The 17,580-nt window shown below is 44.5% G+C and overlaps 1 protein-coding gene and 1 pseudogene across 1 annotated transcript; both read right to left on the bottom strand.

Moving 5' to 3' along the window:
* Window positions 1-484: 484 nt before the first annotated feature.
* FBXO24 (F-box protein 24) lies at window positions 485-17,518 on the bottom strand. The gene is given in 11 exon segments (XM_044002063.1): window positions 485-847; window positions 1,310-1,480; window positions 11,653-11,784; window positions 12,010-12,131; window positions 12,494-12,652; window positions 13,534-13,768; window positions 14,020-14,258; window positions 15,240-15,423; window positions 15,536-15,634; window positions 17,238-17,259; window positions 17,261-17,518. Coding segments are annotated over 11 exon segments (1,872 nt in total). The 5' UTR covers window positions 17,407-17,518.
* Window positions 6,597-7,020, bottom strand: LOC122753455 (annotated as a pseudogene).
* Window positions 17,519-17,580: the final 62 nt, after the last annotated feature.

Genomic DNA, 17,580 nt, shown 5'->3' with positions numbered 1-17,580 from the left:
AGATCTTAGGGAAGTGTTTGCTGTGGCAAAGGTAGAGTTAAGGGAGAAGAAAAATAGCCACCTCCTTTAACCACCTCCACTTACCAGGTCCCCCACCCTCCCTTAGATCTTCTTCCTAAGCTTCTAGCATTCTATTCTCAGGTCCCCTACTTTCTCCTCTTTGAGCCCTTATTTCCCATGGGTATCCAAGCAAACTGTTGTTCCTACTTCTCTCCTAAGACCCAAGTATCCAGGGCTCTGCTGCAGCTTCTTTTATTGTATCCATCCGTCAAATTTCTTTCGTCCATGATGCCCAGGTTGGGGGCCCCTCCTGGGAATTCCCCCGAACATTTTACAAAACAACCCTCATCCCATCCCAGTGCGTGTCTCCTGTTCCCTCCCCCCCATCCCCAAATCTCTCACATATATATAGTACACGCTTCAGCTCTCCTCTGTCCTGGCCCCTGGCCAGTTTCTCCCCTTCCTTTTGAGGGAATGGGGGGGGTCAGCTTTCAGGGGGTGTGGGTCCTTGGCCACCTCCCCCAGCAGCCCTCTGCAGCATGTCCAATGCTTCCCAGAAGAAATCCTTCTGTGCAGCTAGCAGAGGCATCCAGCCCACAATCTCCTTCATCTTCTCCATGCGGTCCTGCAGGGTGGGGCAGCTGTGAATCTGGTTCAGATACTCTTCACAGGCTCGGGCTGCCCCCCCAGGATCCTGGGATGTCCCAGTCCCTATACTGGACTCTGAAGTCCCTGTGGCCCTGCTGGCTGGCAGGTCACGGTAAGTGGGGCAGCGTTCAATGTCATGGCTGGAGAGCATGTAGAGGCACTCTCTTGTGGAGCAAAGAGAACAGGCACAAAGAGGGACCTGAGTGGAAAGAACATGGCAGGCATCTGAGGCTAGAGAAGGGGTTAAGAGAGATGATTCTATGTGGGGGGTGTGGGGGTGCTGCAGAGGAGGAGGATGGGGCATTGAAAGCTGGAATTTGGGAAGAGAGGTCTTACAAGGCCTGGGCTTTGGGAAGTCAGCTTCATTTTCCTACAGAGCAAAGAAATCTGGTTGTGAGGGAGGGGTCAAGGAAGAGCCTGAGGATTATTGGGTAGGATATACACCCCATAACAAGTGTTACACAACAGGAAAGGGGCCAAGGAATAGAGCTGTTGTGTGCATGTATTTGTGTGTGCATGCATATCACTTGGTAGGATAGAGAGGGTAGAAGGGCAGAGATCAAGACAATCTACTTTCCTGTTCTTATCTATCTCCGAGACCCATGCTTTCTTGATCCCTGATCTTTATATCCCCCTCTGCTTCCCCCAACATGATCCCGACCTTGACATGGAGCTTGACGAAGGAAGCACTCCCCTTGGGCCAGCCAGGGAGCCGACCCCCAGCTCCACAGCCACAGCCCAGCAGCTCCTTGCTGAAATCCGAGCTCTGGCTCAACACGAGGGAGTGATTCAGACCACACCAGAGGGCAATGGGGCGCTGCAGGTAATGTACCTGGGGACAAGATGTCAGGATCCCTGAGGTGAGGAAAGACACCAAGCATTCTTGGGTTGGGGGGCCGGGAGGCTTGGGGGTGGGGGTGGGAAAGAAGAAACTTTCAGTTCAAATCCCACCACCTCTGTAAAGCTTTCTCTGACTAACTCTGTTTCCCTATCCTGAATTCTCACAGAAATTAGTTTGTACCATAGACTGGTCTAGAATCTTCTATCATTCTCTAGTTTCATCTTGTGTACTTTTTCTCCCCAGCTAGATTTTAAGTAAAGGACCTTGTCTTCTGCTTCCACACTTTTCCTCATGTCCTTTTATCAATACATTTCAGTCCCTGCATTCATCTGCTCATCCTAACCCTCAGTCTTCTAAGAACAGGTATTCTCTGTTCTCAAGGCTTACTATACCATATATCAGTACAGGACCAGCTCTTTTCAATCCCAGTGACAGACTAAAGGATTATAGTTTTACCCCTCCCTTTTTTATCTCTTCCTTTTCCATTGGCTCTTTCCTACTGCTTTCCCTGCCTTTAACACAAACCTTTCACTATCTCCTGCTGCCTCTTAGACGAAGTCAAGTAAAGTGAGAAAAGCCCCTTTGGATTTGGAATCAGACTTATATTTGAATCCTGCCTCTAGCATCTTTAGGATGTGTGCCTTTACTTCCCTGGGCATTAGTTTCCTCATCTTGGAAGATGAGGGGTTTGAGACCAGAGAGAGAATCTCTATGGTTCCTCCTCATCTAAGCCTACTGGCCTTCACATCCAAGTGCTACCTTCATTTCTTCAACCCAGCCTGGTCACTGTCCTCACCACTGTTCAAAAGTGGGTCCTTGGAAGATTCAGGATTGTCCTTATTGATCATTCTGGTGACTTTTTTTTTTTCAACATCCTCATTTTCCTGGAACTTAGTTGCATGTGAAAATGTTGACCACCCTGTTCTGGAAATTATTTCTTCCCTTAGCTTTTGTGATATTATACATCATCCTAGTTCTCTCTTTCTACCACTTCAGCTGCTTTTTCTTAATTTCATTTTTTCTTCTTTATTTAGCTTATTGTGGGGTGTGTTCTAAAGTTCAGATTTTGGCTTTTAGCTGCTTTTTCTCTTTCCTCCTCCTCCTTCCTCTCTCCCCTCCTCTTCCCCTCCCTCCCTCTCCCTCCCTATACATTCTTAGCACTTCACTTATCACTTCTCCGAAAAGCAAAGTAGGGTAGAAGAAAAAGAAAATAGTCTGGGAGCTTCACCATCTGCTGACTAGCAGAGAGACCTCTGATAGACCACTTTATAGCCTCCTCAAACTTAAGTTCTCTCATTTGTAAAACAGGAGAAAGGGATTAACAATACTTTCACTGTCTAATTCTTTGGGTTCCTATTAGAATTCAATGAGATAATATATGGGAATGTGTTTTATAATTATCAAGTGTTCTCTAAACAAATATACATGATTTTAAGGCTATATAGAGGATTCTCTAATCTAGTTTTCTAACCCTGTCCTTTCATCTAAACTGCAGGCAGTATCTCCAACTACCTGCTAAAACATTTTCAGTTAGCTTTAATTGTTAACTTTCACATGTCCAAAATGCAGCTCATTATGTTTCCCCCAAAACCAGTTCTTCCTCCCAATACAAGGAGGCAAAATGATCTCATAGGTATTGTTGACACTTAGTGGGATAAGACTCTTCCTGGAATATGACTCTGGAGGAGTATATATTAAATCACTTAATCTCTCTGAGCTTCAGTTTTCTCATGTGTAGATGAGGGGGTCAGATTAGATGACTTCTAACTCTGACTCTATGATCCTAAACCTTTAGGATATGTGAAAAGGCAGTGGTTGGGGCCCAATAACATTGTATATATATTAAAAAGTTAAACATGTATGAAGAGATGTATTTGGTAAAAAGCATTCAGGTAAAGATCAGTAGAGGCAGAAAAAGAAACAATGTTGTCACTGAAATACACTATAGACCACTGAGAAAGAAGGGAAAGAGATAAAGGGCTTGGCAAAAATGTGAAGACATGATACAGTGGTGCCAAGAACCTTCAATTATCCAGATGTTTCAAGGTGAAAAGAAAGAAATAAAATAGCAAATAGGGAGTTGTTAGCCCTTTAAAATAGAGAGTAAGAAAATGCTTAGCTGATCTTGATGAGCTCAAGATTAAATGCTCAAGACCAAGCTCAGATGAGCATCATTGGTACTGAAAGAAATGACAAATAAGACTGCCGGTTCATATCTTTGAAAATATGGAGAATAGAAAGTATCATAGGACCAAAGATATGGTGATGTCCTAATTTTTTAGAAAGGGGAAAACTGAAATCTGCAGACCATAGGCCTGTGAGCTCAACTCTGACTTCTGGAAAAATTGTAGTATTCATTTAAAAGATAGAGTTAATGGACAAAGGAAACAGTCATCAGAAAGGGTAGCTTAGTTTCATCAAGAACAGGTCATACCAGATTAACTTAATTCTATTTTGTCATAAGGTTAATAAGCTGATAGATCAAAGGAATACTGTAGAGATAGTTTACCTAGATTTTAGTAACACATTTTAGAAAGTTTCTATAGGATACACAGTCAATTACTAATTTCAGCTTGGAATATCAGTTCCATATCATCTTGGAAAAAGGACTCTATGGGACTGCTTGGTCTTGTGCTAAATCCATTAATTCAACAAGCATTTATTTAAAAACTTATTATGTGGGGGCAGCTAGGTGGCGCAGTAGATAGAGCACTGGCCCTGGATTCAGGAGGACCTGAGTTCAAATCTGGCCTCAGACAGTGACCCTGGGCAAGTCACTTAACCCCAACTGCCTGACCAAAACCAAACAAACAAAAAACTTATCATGTGGCAAGTTAGCTAGGCACCAGAGATCTAGTCAGTTCCCATTGGTTTAACTATCATTCCTATATTTCTAGCCCAAGCTCTAGTCTTATATAACCAATTATTGGACATTTCCAACTATATGCCCCATAGATATCTTGAATCGAACATGCCTAAAAAATAACTCATCAGGGGGCAGCTAGGTAGTGCAGTGGATAACACATGGGCCCTGGATTCAGGAAGACCTGAGTTCAAATCCAGCCTCAGACACTTGACAGTTACTATCTGTGTGACCCTGGCAAGTAATTCAACCCTCATTGCCCTGCAAAAAAACCAAAAAACTCATAAGCCTCCCAAAATCTCTTCCTAACTTCCCCATTTCTGCTGAAATTCTTCATTCTTTTGATTCTGCTTGACTGATTCCTGGTATCTCATGGATTCCTTATCTTCCAACTGTCCAATTTTAATTTTTAAGGCATTGTTTTCTTCAATGAGATTATTGTACCTTTTTTGGCCAGATGAATTTTTTAAGGAATTGTTTTCTTCAGTCAATCTTTGTGCTTTTTTTCCCAAGCTGCTGATTCTTTTTTCATAGTTTTGTTTTGCTTTCATTTCTCTCCCCATTTTCTCTTCTGCCTCTCTCAATTGATTTTTAAAATCCTTTTTGAGCTCTTCCAGGAAGGCTTTTTGTTCTTGAGACCAATTCACCTTCCCTCTTGAGGCTTCACATGTAGGCAATTTGAGAGTGTTGTTCTCATCTGAGTTTGTGTTTGCCTCTTCCCTGTTGATGCTCTCAATGGAGAGGGCTCTTTTTTGCTTCTTACTCATATTGCAGCTTATTTATTTATTTTTTAAGTTGAGGTCTGCTCTGGGGGCACCAGGGTCCCTGTTTTGAGCTTCTTGTGCTGGGGCATAGGGACTGCGTCACTGGCTTTTTACACTGAGGCCTCTATGGCGTGTAGAGTTCCCCCACTCTGGACTTCCTGTCTGAGCGCGCTGGGATCAGTGGGCCTAGTCGCGCCTATCCTGTTTGTGGCCCTCCAGCTGGCAAACTGCCCTCTGAGCTGGTGCAGGTGAGTTTCACCACTGTCCTGCTGCACCACCAGATTTTTGAGCCAGGATCCAGGGGCCTCAGTTGCTTGGCTGTGGACCACAACTTCCTGCTGACTTGCCCCAACCCCCTCGGTGCTATACTGCCGCCCTGCGCTGTGCCTCCCTTTTGCCCGAGTCAGACCGACCTTTCCTGAAGTCTTTTAAATTATCTCTGGTTGGAAGACTGTGTCTCTCTGTCTCTTTGCAGGTTCTGTAGTTTCAATCCATCCAGAGGCTTGATTTAATGTTCTTTTTGAGGGAACAGAAGGAGAGCTCAGGCAGCTTGCCACCATCTTGGCTCCACGTGAAATTCTTAGTCACCCAGGCTTTCAACCTCAAAGTCCTCCTCAGGGGCAGCTAGATGGTGCAGTGGATAGAGCACTGGCCCTGGAGTCAGGAGTACCTGAGTTCAAATCCGGCCTCAGACACTTAACACTTACTAGCTTTGTGACCCTAGGCAAGTCACTTAACCCCAACTGCCTCACTAAAACAAAAAACAAACCAACAAACAAAAAAAAGTCCTCCTCAGTTCTTTCCTTTCTCTTATCCTTTATAGGCAATCAGTTGTCAAGGCCTGGCATTGTACCTTAGTAACTTCTCAAATTCATCCCCCTTCTCTTCATTCATAAGGCTGTTATTCTAGGTTAGACCTTTATCACCTCTCACTTAAACTATTATTATATGGCAAGTTAGCTAGGCACCAGAGATCTAGTTAGTTCTCATTAGTTTAACTATCATCCCTATTTAGATGACTCCCAGATCTATATTTCCAGCTCAAGCTCTAGTCTTATATAACCAATTATTGGACCAATTATTAGATTATAACAGCCAATCCATCCTTCACACAATTGCCAAATTGATATTTCTAAGGTACAACTTTGACTATGCCACTGCCCTGCTCCAGTGGTTTCCAAATGACTTTAGGACCACATACAGACTCCTCTGGAATTTTTTTTTTTACTTTGGGAAACTGCATAGTTCCTTTTAATGGACCCCTAAGTTTTTCTCAGAAACAAGGCCCATCCTCTTAATTTCAAGTCTTCAGTGATGTAGTATGGTTGTAAATAATAGAATCATATAAGTCTTTGAAGTTGAGGATCATTCAAAGTGCAACTGTGCAGCCTTCAAGAACCCAGGTCACTTCTATATCATCAGCCATCGAAGCAGGACTCTTTCAAATAGAAGGGGCTGAGTCCAACAGGATAGATAGAGATCAAGAGTCTTCTTTCTCTTAGAAACGGCAGTTAGTGCAGGTATAGAAAACAGTCTGTCCATCAGCTGAGTGCATCTGCCGGGTATGATATGCCATTCCCTCATGTCCACAGTTGGAACATTGCCTGTCAATCACTGGCCCCTGGAACTCGGGCCCATCTTCCTCTGACACCATTAAAGCTATTGTTCCCAATTTGTGGAACACGACTGAGGTCTCCACCACCTTCCCCTCTAACTCCCACACGTCTATGGAGAAGCTACACCTGGGGCAAGTCACTGTGTCCAAAGTTCCAGGGAGAGGTAAAATTGAGCCGCAGATTTCTGGGCAGAAATCCGAGTCCGAGTGGAAGCTGGTGGAGGCTGGAGGTGGGGTCCATGGTGAAGAGTCTGTTTCCCGGGATTTCGGCTCCAGAGACAAACACGCACCGGCAAACCAGGGATTAGAGTGGAAGCGAGAGGACTCCTCTGGAATTTAAAGTCCATTACAATCTGTTTCCAGCTTCCATTTGCAGGCCTATTGCCCATTACTCCCCCTTTCAGCCAAATTCTACCTTCCAGCCAAAATCTATGTTCCCCTTACATGTTGTTCTATTTCCCATCTTTTTGCCTTTCTACAGACTGTCTTTCATACCAGTAATGCCCTCCCCTTCTGACTGTCCTTCTTAGAATCCCTAGTTTCCTTTAAAGTTCAATTCAGGTACCTCATCTTATAGGAGGCTTATTCTGACACCCATCCCCACTCCCCAGTTCTAGGCTTCTTTCCAGAAATTACTTTTCTGTGTACATGTTGTTTCCCTCTAATAGCATGAAAAAGTTTTTTACTGCTTCATTTTTTGTTTTTTAACTCTGGCACCTAACCATGTCTGGTGCTTAATATAACTTGATATAGATCCCCATTGAGTAAAGAATGCCCAATCTGGTGTTTAGCATAGTGTCTGGTACATATTGACTTAATCAAATATTGGAACATGAATGTAATGGAATATAACTCCACCATAAGAAATGATGAATATGAAGAATTCATATTCATGGGAAGATTTATATGAACTGATAAAGTGAAGTGAGCAGGAAAATAGTATATGTCACTACAACAAAGTAAATGGAAAGAAGAGAATGGAACTGAACAATATATCATTATAATAACCAAGTTTGGCCCCAGAGATTAGAAAATGTGCCTCCCTACCTTCTTTGCAGAGGTGAGGGATTGTGGCTGTGGAACACTGCATATGCTGTCAGATATGCTGGCTAGTTTTGTTGAACTGCTTTTTTCCCCTCTTTATTCTTTGTTACAAGGAATAGCTTGATGGGTAGGGGAGGGAGGAGAGATATATTCATAAATGAAGGTGATATAAAAACAAAAGATATCAATACAATTTTAAAAATTAATGCTTGTTAGGTGAGTGAAAGATAAAAACAAAAGAATCCCTAACCTCAAGGACCCTTACATTCTTCTGTGGTGAAAACACACACATACATAAGGAGATACAAACCAAAAATACACATCTTAATTGTATGTGATGGAAGAGAGGTAGCTAGCAACTCTGCTATTTAACATTTTCATTGGTGGCTTGAACAGAGGCCTAAATGTCATGCTTCTCAAACTTAGCAGAATACCCAGAGCTAGAAGGGAGAGATAATGACAGATTCAGAATTGTGAAAGACCTTGGCACGGACCAGACCATAGAAGCAACAGGGACAGCATATTGGATTTGGAGACAAAAAGATTTGTTCAACTTCTTTTTATGGATAGGGGCAGGCAGATGGTATAGTGGGTAGAGCACCAGGCTCTAAAGTCAGAAAGACCTGAGTGACCTAACTCTACTCACTAGGTGTATGACCTTGGACAAGTCACTTAACCTATTTGCCTCATTTTCTGCATCCTGTAAAATGGAGATAGCACCTACCTCCCTGGGTTGTTGTGAGGATCCAACAATAATTGTAAACCATTTAGCAAAATACCTGGCACACACACTATATTGGTAATCTTGCCTCTGAGTGCCTGACAAATATCAGGTGCTTGATAAATATTCATTGACTGATTACTTGACCCTGGGACAAGTCACTAAACCTCCTTGCTCCTTAGTTTCTGAGGGGTTGGACTCAATGGTCTCATAAGTGCTTTTAACTCCAAATCTTTTGTTGTTGTTGTTGTTGTTGTTGAGGCAATTGGGGTTAAATGACTTACCCAGGGTCACACAGCCAGTAAGTGTTAAGTGTCTGAGGCCAGATTTGAACTCAGGTACTCCTGACTCCAGGGCTGGTGCTCTATCCACTGGACCACCTAGCTGCCCCAGCTCCAAATCTAAGATATTCTGGTCTAATAAGATGACATTTAATAGTAATATGTCAAATCTTATTTAAGCTAAAGTTTTAAAAAATCACTTCCTACTATGTGAAAGCTGGGTAGAAGTATGGTTAGAAGAGTGCTAACCTGAAAAAGATCTTATAGTTTACTATAAGTTCAATGTGTGTCAACAGCATAATAATGCAAGAGCCCCCCAAATCCATTGTATCTTAGTTTTTGTTGAGAGGCATATTGTCTAAGATTAGGGAAGTGATACTCCTGTTGTATTCTGCCATGGTAAGTCCATACTGTGTCCATTTCTGGATGCCAGCTGCTAGGAATGACACTGACAAAGCTGGACAGCACTCAAAAAAGGGCCATCAGCATGGCAAAAGGTCTCAAGATCATGCCATATGAACATCATTTGAAAGAACTGAGGGTGTTTAACTTAAAAGGGTTATAATATAAAAGGAGGATTAGATTTCTCTGCATGGTGTGAGGTCAGAATTAGGAACAGGCAGATTTAGACTTGATATAAGGAATAACTTCCTATCACTTAGAGCTGTCTAAAAATGGAAAGGGTTGTCTCAGGAGGTAGTAATTTCCTTTTCTTACTGGAGGTTTTCCAGAAAAGACTGGAGGTGGCTGAATTTGATAGTTTATAAAATACCTTCAACTTCTTAGATTCCCTGCTTCTGTTGTAGATACACCATTCTGAAAACCTTTTTTATCCATACATCCATTTCTTTTGTCATATAATCATTTACCGAGACATTTTTTAAAAATGTCTCTCAGGACTTCACTTACATTCCCAATGCCTCCAACCCTAGTCCAGGTTCTTATCACCTCATGGCTGGATTACTTTCACTGACCTCCTAGGCCTGGCTTGAAATGTCACCTTTGAGTTCAAATTTAGCCTCAGATGCACTGTGTGACCTTGGGAAAATCACTTAGCCATCTGCTTCAGTTTCACTATATGTAAAATGTACCTAAAAAGCACCTACATCCCAGGATTGTTGTAAGGATAAATTAAGATTTCTGTAAAGTGCTTTGAAAACTTTAAAATGCTCTATAAATGTTGTTATTATCATCATTGGTTAGAAAGAACTAACTTTTTGGGGGTGGGGGGAGCTTTCTTTGTATCCCCAGCACTTAGCATAGTGCCTGGGCACATAGTAGGTGCTTAATATGTGCAGTTGACTTCCCAAGCACTTCTGCCCTCCTACAGTTATGGAAATCATCCTTCCTTTAGCACTTAATTGGTACCTACATTATGACTTTTCATAGGTTCAGAACTAACAAAACAAAAAACAAACATAGGTTCAGAACTAGAAGGGATCTTGGAGGTCATCTAGTCCAACCCACTCATCAATCTACAAATGCGGAAACTGAAGCCCAAAGAGGCTAATTGACTTGCTTAAGGTCACATGGGCATAAGCAACAGAATCAGGATTTAAACTTTGTATTACATCCTATGTTATAATTGTCTCACCAGCTAGAATATAAGCTTCTTAAGGGCAGGGACTGTATCTTGGTCATCTTGTATCCCCAGCAAAGCCCAGAGTAGTAGACATGAAATACTTAACATTAAGATTCTAAAGTTGTAAGGACCCTAAAAATCATACATTTGTGAAATGAATGTCCACCCTGACTCTTCTTCTCCTTCTAGTAGTCCATCCTTCACACATCTGCCAGACATTTTTTCCTTTTTGGTATCATTTAAAGTTTTTTATTGATATGGTTTGCTTTTACATCACCTTCATTTCCAGATATATTCCTCCCTTCCCCATTGAGCCATCCCCCTTATAAACTTAAAAAGAAAAAGAGAGAAAAAAGCAGTTCAGTAAAACCAACGAACACATCAATCACAGACTAGTCCTTCATAGAGAGAGTGTTTATGAATCAGGAGACATGGGGGTTCAAGTCACAGCCTTATGCTTCTGAAACAAGTCATAATTTCTTTGAGCTTGAGTTTCCTTATTTGTGATAAGGAGATAATATTTGCTTCTGCCTAATACACAGGGTGGTGAAAAAAAAACATTTTGAAAAGCAGGGTGTGCTACAGGAACCACCACTTTCTGTATGCCATGGCCCTACTTAAAAACCTTTGGTGGCCACTTTACCTCACATCAACTTTGTTCTTGGCCCTTCATAATTTGGCCCATTCCTTGCTGATCCAATCTTATTTCCAATGGGCAGTGAAATGAGTTTGTGAGTCACAGAACCTTGGATCAGATCCCACTTCTGCTGCTTTTAAGCTATCTGTATGACCTTAGCTAAGTCACTTAGCTCTCTGGCTGCATTTCCTCAAATGAGGGGAGTAGTTAAGTGGTTTCTGGGAGCTCTTCAAGCTCTCTATCTGTGACCCAATGACCTTACAAATCACTCTGCTTCCATCACTTTTGTAAAGATGTTACATCTTATTATGTGTTATCCAGTTGTTTCAGTGTTCATCAAAGTTAGATTATAAGCTCTTTAAAGACAAAAGACTTCCTATTCTTTTCCTGCTCTTTCCACAGCATATTGCCAAACACAAAATTTTATGTAAATATCTGTTCATAGATTGACTATGCTGCTGAGCATATGGAACAAGCTAATATTCCTTTACACACTCAATATTTCTTGACTTGGCTGGGGACAAGGGACTCACTTCTGGGGGCATCTGATAGGAGAGGCAGGAAACCTAGGTCCCATTAGTGTCAGTTATGAGAGCAAGAGGGTGTGCATCAGGACACCTGGGTCAGGTCCCCAAAATTTTGGTCATGGGTCTCACCTGAGTGGGTTCCCCACGGTCCATCTTGTCCCCCGTACCCAGCTGCCCGTACCGGTTGTTTCCCTGCATGAAGATTCGTCCAAATTCATCTACCAATCCGAGGTGATTGTAGCCAAGAGCACAGAATAGTATCTGGGGGAGGACGGTGAAGTAGAAGGGGCAGTAGTAAGGGCAGGGCATTTAGCTCCTTTGAATATAATTCCCAAGACCAGATCCCTAAAACTTCCCCCCCCCATTTCTTTTAAAGCCAGCACCTCCCTGATGACTCTCCCTCCCATCTTTGTCCAAATCTCTTCCCTTCTCAGCCCCACAGTTTCTGCTTCCTAGGCCTCCCACCCTTTTTAGAGGTTCTCCCACCTTAGCAGGTAGTGATAGGGCAAGTGGCATCTGCTGGTCCAGAGGATCAAAGGCATGAAGGGTCCCAAAGAGATCACGATATACTCCAGGAGTGTGTACCTCAAAATACACTCCCCCCTGGTCTGGAGGGGGGCAGGGGTTCTCAGCATTGAAGCTCCTAAAATACCCATATGTCCCAAGGGACATGGCTCCCACCCCTAGATAAAAGCTATATCTAGATAAGACTGTTGGAGAAATGGAAAAAGGAAGGAGGGGATGGAAGGCAGGTTCAAAGATTAGTGACAGCTAGGGTCCTTGGGTAAGCGAGGGCCAGAACACTAAAGTCTGTAGTGATTCCAGGTACTGGAATATTTAGCAAACACATTAATAACACTACTAATAATAATGAACTTCTTCATAGTTGTGCATAGGTCATGAGAGGGGAATGAGGAGGATTTGAACGAGGAGAGATCTACAGATCAGAGCAGGGCCCTGGGAGATGTACCCGTGATGTAGAGTGTGCTGCTTTGATTGGAGGCCATTCGGGCCACTCGGAGATGGGGCAGACAGCGAGACACTTTCCTCAGTGCCAGCTGCACTGTGTATGACCGAGGCTGGTCTAGCTGTGTTTCATTCACCACCAGAGAGTAAATCTTTCCTTCCTCTGGAGAATGTAGGGGTGGGCCAGAAAGAGGTTGTTAGGGATTTTGAAGGAGTAGGAGATCCCCACTTCCTCACCATTCAAATTGACCCTCCAAACCAGTGAATCTTCCTTTCCTATGAGATGGGAGATTTGGCACACTATGGAAGAGTGACTTAACCAAGTTCACAAACACCGCCCCCCCCCCCCATTCTGAAAGTCTTCTCACAATCAGTTGAGTTGGGAGAATTAAGGGGAAGCTAAATTGTCAAGATCCATGTGTTCAAGGAATCTGAAGCAGAATTGGGATGTAGAAGGGATGATATTTAGGGATCCATCAAGTTATCAATCTTTTTAATCAATCCATTAACAAACATTTAGCATTTACTATGTGCCAGGCCCAGGACATACAAATAGAAAAGTGAGATCATCTTTTTACCTAAGGAGTTTATGCATTGAAGCTCTTTATGAATCTAAGCACTCTGAGTTTGTACATTTTTTCTTTTTTTTGGTGACATTTTGAGTTGTGAGTTATCTCCCATCTCTCCCTCCCTCCCAACTCTGAATTAGAAAAGGCCAACATCTGATATATGTGGAGATTTTTTACATTTCCAAGGCATTTACTTATCAGTGCTTCTGTTTTCACCAATACCTAGCACAAGTAAATACCTAATAGATGTTTATTTAATGGAATTAGGGGAAGGCCAGGCCAGTATGGCCTCTGAAAGGTCCCTGGACCAACTATCTGGACTTCTAATTCAGGCTGTGTGACCTCAGGCAAATCACTTCCCCTCAGTTTTCTCATCTTTTTGTAAAATGAAGGGAAAGATAGACTGGGAGAACTCCTAAGGCCTCTTCTGACTGACATTCTGTGACTTTAGATTTGGGAGATGGTAGGATCGTACCAGTAAGCAGTAACAGAGCCCGTTGAGTCTCTTGACCAACTAGCACAATCTGCTTGAAGCGCATGGAGTGGTGAAATGTCATCTTGAAGACACGCTGCCCACTGGACTGCAGATAAACCTCCACACAGTCGCAGGCTCTTCCACCAGGCCCCCCCACCCCTCCTGGTTGCTCCCGTGTGGCCAACACATATAGATATTTACGATAGACAGTGTCACTTCGTGGATCTGAGGCAAACTGCAAGGAAAATAGGGATACCTAGGTTCTAGGGGCCACTTGGCAAGAAGGTAGGGGCAATTAGGATACTTAGTCCCAGAACTGGTGGAAATTACTAGTCCCAAGGTCCTAGGGCTGGAAGGCTAAATTCCCAGATGCCTGGGTCTAAGGGGACACCAGTACTGGAAGTAAGGGCCCTGTGGTCCTGAACACTTGGGTCCCAAGAATGAGGAGTAGTTTGGTGAAGGGTCTGTAGGGTTTCAGTCTCTCACATCCTTGGCTCCCCGACACAGCACAACATAGCGGCATGCCCGCTTCCATTGGATCTGGCCAAGAGTGGAAGACACCAGTGCATTCTTGAGGAAGAAGAGAGTCCCAGCATAATCAAGAATGAAGACATGGTCCTTGGTTGGCAGGAAGCGTCGGTATCCATGGGCAAGCAGGGGGGCCACGCTCTTACTGAGGCAGCGGCGGCGGCCCCCAAACGCCTGGAAGTATAGGCCTTTGGTGTCTGGGGGAGGGGGAAATTATATATGGCAGGGGGCAGTGGTTAAGAGTTTGGGACAAACTGGATTCTGAAATTCCATGATTCTTAGCTCCCTACCCCTCCCATTTATAGGATTGGGAATAATACCCACATTTTATAACTCTTAGGTCACAGGCCTGGACATTCCCTTCTTTACCTTTGCCCCATGCCAAATCTCCCCACCTCCAAAGACATGCATATCTACATAGTCTAGCCCTGTGTCAGAGATATCAGGAAAAATACTGGGAGAGGGACAAGCATACAAACAAAACAAAGAGACAGAGCTGAAGGGGAAAGACAGAAGACCATCCAATAACCCTCCCTCATATGGAAACCTGGGTTAGAAATCTAGAACCAAAGCAAAGCTAGAGATTGCCAGGGAATGTTTCAAGAGCTTTGGTGGAAATCTTGAAGAAAAACTGAGGAATTCTATTTGTCAGGAGTTTAGGATTAGGATCTTTAGGCTTTTCTGTGAAAATGCTAGGTCTCAGGGGCAGCTAGGTGGCACAGTGGATAGAGCACCGGCCCTGGAGTCAGGAGGACCTGAGTTCAAATCCAGCCTCAGACACTTAACACTTACTAGCTGTGTGACCCTGGGCAAGTCACTTAACCCCAATTGCCTCACCAAAAAAAAAAAAAAAAAAGAGAGAGAGAGAGAGAATGTTAGGTCTCTGGACAAAAGGCTGTTTTTTGGGGGGAGGGGGAGAAAAAAGCAAGAAAGAAGTTACTGGACTGGGAAGTAGGGATTAATGGAGTATCCAAGAATCTATAAACCAGGGGATTTTCCCGGGGAGCCATTAAAGGGCTAGATTCTAGGAATCTAATGACATGTCTAGGGTAAAGGAGTGCGATAGGATATGGAGGGCACACAACTGAAATTTAGCAAATCTCTTCCAAGGAAAGCTTAGGGCCCAGTGTCAGGGAGGGGGCAGTGATTGGGGCTGGGGAGTTGTTATTGAGGCATACAGTTTAAGATAGCAGCTCTTTTCCATGGCCGGGCGCCAGCACCCTGTTCTCGGAGTCGGGGGCTGAGCCTACGGCAGATTCTTCTCCACACACCCTCAGCATCACATACTTCCTGGAAGTAGCGGCAGGTCTGACCCAAGGCAACGATGTCCCGAACTGGGAGGAATGAAATAATGTGTTCCACCTAGCAGATTCAGGGGAAGAAAGATATGAATTGGTTGGGACATATGTGTCTGGCCCTGAACCTCAGCACTGACCCCTGAAGTCTCAGGCTTCTCAAAAGTCTCTCAACTTACCAGCTCAGGGGGGAACAGCTGAACAGACACAGGGTTCCCTCTGCCTTTCTTCCCACCACTTCCAGGCTCTGGTCCACATGGGGGGCAGCTCCGCTTTACCTACCCAAGGAGAAGAAAAACAGTGAGATCATTTAAAGTCTTGCCGACACTGTTTTTCTCCCCTCCTTTATTTCTGTAATTCTTGCCTGTCTCCTTTTCTCTCTCTCCTTTCTCAAGTTTCATAGCTGCATTCCCTCCCATTATGTCTATCTGTCCTTCACGTTTGTTTCTGTGCAAAACATAGTTACTCCCCCATTACCCTAACACTACCCTCTTATATCTGTTATCCCATGCCCTGCCCCGTCCCCCTCACCCTGAGCCCCTCCTCCCGACCGCACAGCCTTGTGAATCTCTGCAGCCTCCTTCTTCGGCTCCTCCTCACCATCCTGACCCCCCTCCCCCCCCCCTTCCTTGGCCACCTGGGCCCCCCCCCTGCCCCCTTCACTCAGCTTCTGGGCCCCACCCGTGCTGCCCTTCCCACACCATGCCCCCTGCCTGGGCTTGGAGGCCCTTTGAGGCCCCTCCCCCTCTGCAGCCCCTCCCCCACATGGAGCACCAGGCAAACAGACTTCTCTGTGACCTCACCATCCAGCCACTATGACCTGTGTACCCCGTCTTGTCCTGGACTGCATCTCTTAGCAAGGCTCTGGGTCTCTGGCCAATCTCTTACCCTTATGGCCTCAGAGAACTCAGCATGATTCTTCAATAAAGGGGCACCTTTTCTTTCTCCCAGGATTTATTCAGGAGCAGTAGCTGGGATCTTCCTACTCCTCAACTTCCAATACTCCAACTTCATATTCCAGTAATGACTAGGACTATATATCATCTAGTCTTGGGGTAGCTAATCTACCTTTCTTGCCAACTTTTACTGGGTTCTGGAAAATGGACTCTTTGGGGAAGGATATGATGGAGAGTTTTCTTCCTAGTATAGAAACACTCTAATAATGCTCAGTATTTGCTCCCTGTGTTGGCTAGTTGGCTTCAATATTCCATGGCCACCAACTACAGGCCTAACTGTGGCCTAGCTACCTTGCAGACCTTGGTCTCAAGGAAAATAATCAGTGAACGTTACTAAGTCTCACTAGTACTATACCACTAGGAAAAAAAAGACACTATTCAGGGATATGTTCCAGCAAAAACATCTTCATACCTGAAAATGTAACTGATTTTCTTTTGCGGGGAGGGGGGAAAAGTATGGGAGAGAATTTTTTTTTTTAATTCTTAACCCTGGACCTGTTTCTCCGGCCCCCTCCCCCAAAGCTCTTCCCAGAACTCCCGGAAGCCTCTAGGGGAATAGAGCCTCAGGGTCTCATTGGGGGTTCTCTTTCTTAAAAGAAGGAAAACCGTTTTAGCAGGGATAGGGATTTGTAATTGTATTCCGGAGCTGGGAAGGAGAAAGCTTAGAGGAGAGTTCAGCTGCCTCCTCTCCCTTCCAAAGCCCGATAGCGTCGGGTCCCCTCTGCAAGCACCATGGGCAGCAGCCTGTGCACACTCCCTGTGCCTTTCTCAACAACTGGACCCCCTCACTCTACCCGTTCTTTGGGGTGCTTCAGGTCTCTGGCATTTCCTGGCACTCACACGTATGCCACCTCTATGACCTTCACACTGGCACGCTCACCTCCCTTGCACCCTTAGGTCACAGTGCCTGAGGAGTCCATCCGACCTTTGCAAGCTCGCTCTGCCAGTCGTGCCTCCTCCTCATCTGTCTCCAGTCTCCAGCGCTTCTCACCAGCTCCTGCCCCTTTCGTTTCCCTGCTTCTCCTCCTCGCTTTCAGTCCGTACACAGCCAGCCACCCTCCCTGGGCGCTCCCAACTTTCTCTTCTTCGCTCATCTTGCCCCCTAGCGATACTACCCATAGTTTTCCTCACACCCGTCCTCTCCCAGGTTAGCGGAACCTCAACCTCCACCTAGCTAGCTTAACCCGTCTATTACTATTGGCGGGCAAAAACGTTCCTCACAGCGGAGGCCACGCCCTCAACTCACGCCTCTAGTTTCCTTCCTTAGG

This window comes from Dromiciops gliroides, chromosome 4 (genome assembly GCF_019393635.1).
Source record: "Dromiciops gliroides isolate mDroGli1 chromosome 4, mDroGli1.pri, whole genome shotgun sequence".
NCBI lineage: Eukaryota > Metazoa > Chordata > Mammalia > Microbiotheria > Microbiotheriidae > Dromiciops > Dromiciops gliroides.
Note: the sequence above shows the minus strand (reverse complement) of the source record. Positions and strands in the feature narration are given on the sequence as shown.